A 9,872-nucleotide genomic window follows, 5' to 3' on the forward strand; every position below is an offset into this window, starting at 1 on the left:
CTGGCTCAGCATTGCAGTTCCCTGCTCAGAGCCTTTGGCTCCCGGCAATCCTGGCCTCCAGGATCTGCTCTCACCAGTCCCTGGGGAGCCTTTGGCAGTCCCTGCCCTCAGTGGGGCTGATTGAAGCTCCAAGGGACTTGGAGTTTTTCTTCTGACTCCTTGAGCAGCTTCTTCAGCCTGAAGGAGGGACAAAGGAAGATCAGAGAAAGGAGAAAGAATCACGAGGTCAAGCACTCCCTGAATTCACAGCTCTCCACCTGTGGGATCATCACCCCCATGCCACAGGTGACCGGGGAGGGGGAGCTCAGCCGAGACATCCTGAGGGGTTGGGTTTTTTGAGGCGGATCTTTGAAGAATGAAGAACTCCAAAGCTGAGTGGAAAATTCCCGTTGGGGGGATACTAGGGCGTCCCAGCATCCCTAAGTGGGGAGATGGAAACAGGGGGAACTTTTCAGATTCCTGGTACTCCCAGCAGACTGGACATGGCAGGAACCTAGTAGACGTGGGACCCCCATACACACTAGACCCCCAGCAGCTGGGACAGGGGGGAAACCCTGAACACCAAAGGGGAGAGAACAGAGATGGAGAACTCCTGGGAGGAATTTTCAGGGCTGAATTTTGGTGGTGTAAAATTTTTATGGACCACATGTCCTGGGCTGCAATGCAAGATGTAACCAAAAGTATGTTTTCTATCACCATCTGTTAAAACCAGGTAGAGAAGTTTTCTTTATCTCTTTCATCACCCATTCCCTCATAACTGGGGGATATCTTCTGTTAATGGGCCAGCCGTTAAAACCAGGTGGGGCAGTGATCTTTATCTCTTCCACCACCCATCCTTCCTCCAGGGGGATATCTTCTGTTAATGGGCCATTGAGTCTCACTGCAGGACTGATAAAATGACATTATCCCATTGTGAGATGCTCCACTCAGGGGGAGGAGCCAAGCATTCCTGCATGGATATAATCTGGGAATCAGAACACCAGAGGCAGTCTTTGTCCACTGGATTCCCAGAGGAGAGACCAGACCCATCTACAGTGCCAGAACTTCAGAGGTAAGCTACAATCTCCTATGGGATCATTGCTTCAACAGAACCACATCTGTCACTCCTGGAGCACTGCAGCCACCATTTAATCAGACTGCTACCAGCACCCTGACCAACAGGGTGTAAGGTCCTGACTCTGTTGGTGCGTTGCTTTTTGTTGTGTTTTTGTTTGGTTTTTTTTTTTTGTACTGCTGCATTTTCATTTTCCTTTCTTTAGTAAAGAATTTATATTCCTTTTCCCATATTGTTACCTGAGAACACTTTGGTTTCAAGATTATAATAATTCAGAGGGGATGGGATGCTTACATTTTTTATCAGTTTCAGTGGTGATTTCTGCCTTCCTTAGCAAACTCCTTTCAAACTAAGTCACGTCAGAGGCCCAGGTGACTTCTAGAGATGGGCTTGGTAAGAGGGACCATCAAACTCAATGTGCTCATTCCTTGTTTTTTCTCAAACCAGGAGTTTCCAATCCCAAACCTTGGCTGGATAGAGAAGCAGGCTGTGAGGAAGAGGAAGATGCCATGGGACACCCAGGCAGGTGAGGAAGAAGTCAGTGCCCCTTTCCCCCTCTCTCCTGCTCCATCTCCCAGCCCAGCCTGGCCCCCGGCTGCAGGACAACCCCGCTGCCGACGCCGTCCTGCCGGGGACGCACTGGGGGGATCTCCTTCCCCTTCCCTCTGGCATGGAGGCAAATCCCATCCTCTCCTTGTCCTTCCTCCCCCAGACAAGGAGCTGAGGATGGAGTCCAGGGAGGACAAATCCCCACGGCAGAACCTTGTGGAAGAGGACGTTTTGAGTGGCTCCACGGTGCAGGACTTTAACAGGGAGGAAAATCCCCAGAGGTCCCGCAGGAGGAGGGGCTCCAAACCCATCCCAGGGTGCTCTGAGGAGGAAAGACCCACCCTGTGCCGGGAAGGCGGCTGGAGATCCAGCCGGGGCTCTGAGCTGGTGGTCCATGAGCAGCTTCAGGATGGGGAGAAGCCCTACAAGTGCTTGGAGTGTGGGAAGAGCTTCAGCCGGAGCAACAGCCTGATCTGCCACCAGATGATCCACACTGGGGAATGGGCCTACGAGTGTGGGGAATGTGGGAAGGGCTTCAGCTGCAACTGCCAACTCATCATCCACCAGCGCATCCACACTGGGGAGAGGCCCTACGAGTGTCCCGAGTGTGGGAAGAGGTTTCAGAGGAGCTCCAATGTTGTCCTGCAGCAGCGGATTCACACGGATGAGAGGCCCTTCTGCTGCCCCGACTGTGGGGAGGGCTTCAAGTACAACTCCAGCCTCATCAGGCACCGGCGCATCCACACTGGGGAGAGGCCCTACACATGTGCACAGTGTGGGAAGAGCTTCACCCGGAGCTCTAACTTGACCAGACCAACGGAAGCACCGGTAAGGGAAGCCCTGCGATTGGTTCAAGTGCAGGAAGAGCTTTGTTCACTGCTCCAGCTTCATCTCACATTGGAAGACTGACATTGGGAAGAGACGTGGTGATCCATGTTCCCTGTGATCCATGCTGGGAACACACCTGTACCTTTTCCTGCCCGTGGTAATGACATGATGTGGGATTAAAGAACATGAGAGTCTGGCCATGGTCCTGTCATTATATTCAATCCCATCTCAGGTCATTGCCAGGGGCAGGAAAAGGACTCCCTCTCTCTCACCAGAGTAGAAGGGTATCCTTTCTTGGCAGGAGGAAATGCATCTTCAGGAAGAAAGAGTCGGTGGTGGTTTAGTTTTTTCTGTGAATGGTTTGTCTTATCCTTTCTGTTACAAAATGTATTTCTTTGTCTGTTTCTTCCTTATCCTGTTGCTGTTCTCAATAAATTGTTCTTATCCCAGCCTGGGATCTTTGCCTTTTGTGCTTTCCATGGGAGGTGGAAGGGAAGCGAGCAGCAGCGCGGTTTCAGCAGGAGCAGGAAATTGGGGAATGCCATTCCTGAAGCCCAGCCCGTGGAAACCGAGCATCCCAGCTGGTGCCAGGCCTGGTTGCCATGGCAGCAGCCTTGGGAGCGGGTCCCTGGCTGGGGGCTGCGGGAACCTCTTCCCTCTGGTGCCCAGGGACAGGAGTGGAGGGAGCGGCTGGAGCTGAGGCGGGCAGGTTTAGGCTGGATGTGAGGAAAAGGTTTTTCCCCTGAGGTTGCTGGGGCACTGAACAGGCTCCCCAGGGAAGGCTCCCAGCTCCAGGGCTGGCTGAGCTCCAGCAGCGTTTGGCCAGCGCTGCCAGGCCCAGGCTGGGATTGTTGGGGTGTCCTGTGCAGGGCCAGCAGTTGGACTGGAGGATCCCCATGGGTCCCTCCCAACTCAGCCAATTCTGTGGCTCTGTGATCCCATGAGCCTGGGGATGGGACTGCAAATGGTTGCCATGGCAATGGACTCTGGCTCCAGGCCTGAGCTGGTGTCCATGGCAACCACCCCTGGCATGGGGTCTCCATGGAGCTGCCATGGGACTGACCATAGCAACAGGGGCTGTGATGGTTGTCATGGAAACAGACCATAACAATGGGTCAGATGTTGCCATGGGAACAGACCACAGCAGGGAGACAGCTCTGGCCAGGAGCAGCTCCTGAGCACAGCCCAGCAGGGCTGGGGCCCTGCCAGGGCAGCTCAGGGACACAGAGAGCAGGCCCAGACAGAGCTGCCAGGGGCTCAGCACTGACAGGGGTTGTGGGATGTGCCAGAGGGGGCTGTGTCACAGCAGCACCTTTGTGGCTGTGTCCTGGAGCCCCAGAGCAGCTGGGATGTCAGAAAGGGGCTGTGTGACAGCTCCGAGTGGGTTGTGTGAGGTCACAGCTAGGGCTGTGACATCACAGAGTTTGTTGTGTGAGGTCACTGAGCAGCTACGGTATCATAGAGGAGATCTGTGACATCACAGTGCAGGTTGTGTCATTGTAGTGTGGCTGCATGACATCACAGCATGGTCTGGGTGATATCACTTAGTGGGTGGTGATATCAGAGAGAGGACTATGACACTAGAGGTTAGATAGAGAATATCACAGAGAGGGTTGTGACATCACTGAGCAGACTGTGACACCACATGGTGGTGATATGAAATCCTAAAGTGGGCAGTGACATCATAGAAGAGCCATGTGACATCTCAGGACAGGTTGTATGACATCACAATACTGACTGTGACATCACAGAGTGAACTATGACATCAAATGTTGCTGTGTGATATCACAGGAGGATATGTGACATCACGAGGTGGTTTTGTGGCATATAGGAAGAGATGTGACATCACAGAAATGTGGTGTGACATCCCAGAGCAGGTTGTGTGACACCACTGAGTGGGCTGTGACATCCCAGGTGTCTGTGTGACATCTCGAGGTCACTGGGGAGGTCACTCTGCCCCAACCTCCTTCACAGTTCCCCCCAGAGAAGTCCAACGCTGCCCTTGCAGCAGCCTGTCTGCACAGAAACACTTCCAGGGCTCTCTGTATTTCCCTTCCCTCACTCTTGCCTCACTCACACACCTCCCAACAACCCACTTGGTGCTTTCAGCTGCAAGGAGTTCAAAGCTTGTCTGTCCTTCAGCAGCTGCTCTAATTCTGCCTTCAGACAACTCTGGGGTTGTGTTTATTGTGGAACTCCCTGTGTGTCTGAAACATTCCCTGTGTGGTTCTGCCTTGGGGAAGGGGAACCTCCTTGGTGGCACCTTGGGCTTGGCACACACTTGAGGAGGGTGTCTGTTTTCCATGGGGAAACTCAGCAGTTTTAGATTGCTAAAATCAAAGAAGGAAAACCCCTCTTTGCCTGAGTGCAGCCAGTTCTGTGAGCAAAGCAGGTCCCAGGAGAGTGAGGAGAGACAGGATGGGGCTGGGGAATGTGGAGCAAGGTTGTCCCCACTGGGTCAGACCTCAAGGCACAGCTTCTCTGACCTGGCCAGACCTCCTTAGGAGAGACCCTGGATCAATATCCATCACTGAATGCTGCAATCACCTCTGCTCTAAAGAGAACAGGAATAAAAGACACCCTTTTAAATAGGAATACATATTTCTTAGAAGCTCTTTGAACTATTTCTCCAGAACTATTGTAGGAAACTTTCCTAAGAACTGCACCAGACCAGAGGGAAATCAAGGCACAGCCATGGTTTGTTAGGATTTGCTTGATCCTAATGAGCCCCGTGGTGCATTTGGAGCTGAGCCCTTCAACTTCAGGGCCTGAGAGGAGATTGCACAAACCTTTCCAGGAGCCCAAGTCAGAGGAAACACCCAAAGTTTCTTGAGGCATTAATGGGTGCCACTGAGGTCCATCCCCAACACAGGCTCCTCATGGACTCCTTGGAGAAGAGAACTGGAGGCCAGGATTGCACAAAAACCTCCCAGAGACTCAGTGTGGAAAGGAAAATCCGAAGTAGCTGGAAAAGCCCTGAGTATCTCAAAGTATTGATGAGCCCCACTGAGTGTCAATGCAAAGCTCCCAAGGGACTCATTAAAGCAGATAATTGGGGCCAGGATTGCACAAACTTCTCAGAGACTCAGGATGGGAAGGAAAAAGGAAAGTACCTTAAGCACCTGAAGTACCTTGAAGCATTAATGAGCCCCACTGAGTGTTGTTACTGACAAAGGCTCTCAAGGGACTAATTACAGCAGATAATTGGAGGCCAGGATTGCACAAAGCTCTCAGAGACTCCAAAGCAAAAGCCAAAGTCCTTTGAAAAAGCTGCAGTCCCTGGGAGCATGAAGGAGCCCCCAGGGCCATTCCTGAGCAAGGCTCCCCAGGGACTCCTTCCAGCAGATCCCTAAGGCACTGGCATGTGGGCTAGGGGGGATGCTGAGGGCAGGCCAAGGGGGTGACAGTGGCCAGCCTTGCTGGGGCTGTGCCAGGAGGCCCCAGGGCCTCAGGACAAGGTGTCTCCTCACAGCCCTTGCTGGCACAGCTTTGGCTGCTGTGGCCCAGGGCACCAAGCCTTGGCTTCTCTTTGTCCCCACCTGTCATCAGTGCCTCCAGTTCTCTGCTCTTCCTGGGGCCTGGGGACACTTTCTCAGTCACATCCCTCAGTGGGACCCATTAAAAGTGAAAGAAACTTTGGAGTTGGATTCTGACTTGGAGTTCTTGAGAGGTTTCTTCCCCTCCCTGTCAGGGACTGATGTTCAGGGCCTCAGCACAAAGCCCCAAGAGGCTCATTAAAGTCCTGCTGCTGTGTCTGTGCTGCTGAGCTGGGCCAGGCTCCTGGCACAGAGGCAGCTCCTGGAAACCAAGAAGAGCTTCAAAAGCACATTTCTCTTGCTGAGCAGCTCTTCTGCCAGCCCAGCAGGGCTGGGGCACTGCCTGCAGCCACCCTGGGCACAGTCCAGAGGCACAGAGAGCTTCAATCAGTCAGGGCTGGGAAGGTGCTGAGAAGTGCCTGGGGCAGAATCCCTGCCAGCCCTTGGCACAGGAAGCCTCTGGCTGCAGGACAATGCAGCTGCAGCTCCTGGAGGCATCTCCTAAAGCTGGAACATCCCAGTGCCTACAGACTCTGTGAGTACAGCTCTGAGTATTTCTGGTGGAGGGGAGGTGAATGCTCATGAAGCTCTGACCTGCTGAGGGTTTCTGATCAGTCATGGAATATTTCCAAGACAAGGATTTTGATAAAAATGAGGACATTTCCTAAGACTTTATATTCAGTTTCCTACTATTTCAGAATGGCAGGGAGGAGGAGGATAAATATTAAATTATTTTATAATAATTTATTATTATTGTTTCTTTTTATTTCTTAATTTTAAAATATTAAAGGTATTCTGAATTATAAAGGTAATACAAATTTTGACAAGTCCCTGAGACACTTTTAGTGATCAGTAGGTTCACAGGAGATTGCTAATGTGCTTTCAGCCATTCTGCCCATGGACTACACCAAGTAAATTATACAAGGAGCACAGCAAATCAGGGGCTGCATAAAAGCAAAGATCCTGCTTTTTTAATCTAGTGCTCTGTGTTGCCTGGATGGGAAATTGCACATTGATATTCAGCTCTCATTTCATTTCTCTATTCAACCTCTTGTGACAGGTTGCAATAAATTAAAAAAAGAAAATTCTCAAATCTTAACCAGGCCGTGACAGAAATCAGCACAGGGCCCCTTACAGGCAGCATCAGTGTCCTTTTCCAGCCTCCTCAGGGTTGCTCTGCCATTGCCATCAGAGCCTGCAGAGCCAGAGCTGCCCCTGGGCAGTGCCCTGAGCTGGGAGGGCTCTGCAGGGCAGAGCTGAGCCCCCAGGGCTGGGCTGGGCTGGGGCTGGGCTGGCAGGGTCCAGCCCTGGGCACAGGGCAGCAGCTGCTGGCAGGGACAGCTCCAGGCAGCAGAGCCCTGGGCAGGCAGTGGGGGGAAAGTGCCACCAAGCTGTGCTGGGATATTTAAAGTCTTCTCCCAACCTAACTATTCCATGATTACTCTTTTACAGATCCCCATGCCAAGACACATGTCTCAATGCAAATGTCTCAATGCAAATGCCTGAGGGTGATTGTCCTGCACTGGTGCTGCCTGGCAGGGGCTGGGCAGGGCTGGGCAAGGAAAGGCTTTTCCTCAGGGCCTGGCTCTCTCTCCTTGCCTTGCCCAGGTGCTCCTGGCATTGCTGACAGCTCTCTGGGAATGGCAGCTCCAGCTGCAGGGGCAGGCCCAGCCCTTGGGCTCCTCCTGTGCAGGCTGGGCACAGCAATGGGATGTCCCAGCTCCCTCTGCCCCAGGAGCTCTGGGCAGGGCAGGCTGGGAGGCTGGGAATGACCCGACTCTCCTCCAGCAGTGCCATGGACAGGACCCTTGGTGTGTCCTTGGGATGCCACCCAAGCTGTCAGCTGTCTCCAGGGGACACTGGGGACAGGAGTGTCCTTGGCCAGGAGTGGGGCTGAGACTCTGAGAAAGGCTGAACCAGTTTGCTTTGCTGTGGGTCCCTCTGCTCTCAGCTGTGTCAGGCGGATTTCCAGGGGAACACAGTGCCTGCCCTCGATCGTAGAAAGGGCATCTGGGGACAGATGGAGTAACAGAGCAGCTCCCTGCACCCTCCACTGAGTTACAGCCAATGCTCCTGCATTGCACATTTCTCTCTGATCTCTCTGGGCACACCCAAACCCTCTCAAACTGCCTTTGGCTGTCACCATTCCTGACCCCTGGGACAGGAGATGCTGCCAGGCTCCTCTGCCTCAGGAGCAGTTTGGTCTGATGCAGTCCAACCCCAGGACTGGCCCCTGACCCCATTCCCAAGACCCCACTGCTGCAGAGCAGAGCTCACTCCTCACTGTCCATGGGCAGAGCCCCTGCTCATCACAGCAACAAGGCCAGATCCCAGCAGAGCTCCAGGCACGGGGCTGAAGGAAGGGCTCTGAGAAAAGGAAAATTGGAGCAGGGCTGGGAGAAGGGACATGGACATTGCTCAGCAAAGTCTCCCCTGACTTGTCACTGTCTCCTCTTTCAACAGGACTCCATGGCCAGAGTGAAGAAATGTCCAACAGCAGCTCCATCAGCCACTTCCTCCTGCTGGCATTGGCAGACACGCGGCAGCTGCAGCTCCTGCACTTCTGCCTCTTCCTGGGCATCTCCCTGGCTGCCCTCCTGGGCAACGGCCTCATCATCAGCGCCGTAGCCTGCAGCCACCACCTGCACAGCCCCATGTTCTTCTTCCTGCTCAACCTGGCCCTCACTGACCTGGGCTCCATCTGCACCACTGTGCCCAAAGCCATGCACAATTCCCTCTGGGACACCAGACACATCTCCTACACAGGATGTGTTGCACAGGTTTTTCTGATTTTCTTCTTCTTTGGATCAGAGCTTGCCCTGCTGACCATCATGTGCTACGACCGCTACGTGTCCATCTGCAAACCCCTGCACTACGGGACCCTCCTGGGCAGCAGAGCTTGTGCCCACATGGCAGCAGCTGCCTGGGCCAGTGCCTTTCTCTATTCACTGCTGCACACAGCCAATACATTTTCCCTGCCCCTGTGCCATGGCAATGCCCTGGGGCAGTTCTTCTGTGAAATCCCACAGATCCTCAAACTGTCCTGTTCACATTCAAACCTCAGGGAACTTGGGCTCATTGCAGTCAGTGTCTGTTTGGTATTTGTCTGTTTTGTGTTCATTGTTTTCTCCTATGTGCAGATCTTCAGGGCTGTGCTGAGGATCCCCTCTGAGCAGGGACAAAGGCACAAAGCCTTTTCCACCTGCCTCCCTCACCTGGCCGTGCTCTCCCTGTTCCTCAGCACTGCCATATTTGCCTACCTGAAGCCCCCCTCCATCTCCTCCCCATCCCTGGATCTGGCAGTGTCAGTTCTGTACTCAGTGGTGCCTCCAGCCCTGAACCCCCTCATCTACAGCCTGAGGAACCAGGAGCTCAAGGCTGCAGTGTGGACACTGATGACTGGATGGTTTCAGAAACATTAAACTGCTGGCCAATTCCTGCAAATAACTTGTAATAAAACTTATCTTTGATACTTCTTGGTGGTTTCATTTAGGAGGTTCATTTACTTAGTTTTGTGTTTTAAAATTGTCTTCAATAAAATGTCATTGTTTTGTGCCATTTCTCATTTTGTTTCTCTCCACCTTCCCTGAGGCCACAGACTGTGTCTATGAGGGGCTGTGCTCTTGGTGGCTTTAAATGAACGAAAGGATCTCCCAGCAAAGTTTTCTCCAGAGATTCCCCTTTTGTTCCCTTCTCTGGAGCTGCAGCAGCAGTGTCTGTGTGCAGAGCTGGGGGCAGATCAGTGCTGGCACAGCAGCTGTGCCCAGGAGCAGCAGCACTTGGTGTTGCCAGTGCTGCTCCCGTGCCACTGCCCCGCTGCCCTCCTGGCCCTGGTGTTGCTGCAGGGCCTGAGTGCTCTCGGGGCCGGGCACAGCCCTGGGGGTGGCAGTGCCGGGGCTGCAGCA

General features: G+C 53.3%; 1 protein-coding gene across 1 annotated transcript; it reads left to right on the top strand.

Moving 5' to 3' along the window:
- Positions 1-8,453: 8,453 nt before the first annotated feature.
- Positions 8,454-9,389, top strand: LOC147646493 (olfactory receptor 14J1-like). Its single transcript, XM_086873317.1, has one exon. The coding sequence runs from the start codon at positions 8,454-8,456 to the stop codon at positions 9,387-9,389; it is 936 nt and encodes a 311-aa protein (XP_086729443.1).
- Positions 9,390-9,872: the final 483 nt, after the last annotated feature.

The sequence above is a fragment of the Cyanistes caeruleus genome, unplaced genomic scaffold (genome assembly GCF_971803275.1).
Source record: "Cyanistes caeruleus unplaced genomic scaffold, bCyaCae1.hap1.1 HAP1_SCAFFOLD_94, whole genome shotgun sequence".
Lineage (NCBI taxonomy): Eukaryota > Metazoa > Chordata > Aves > Passeriformes > Paridae > Cyanistes > Cyanistes caeruleus.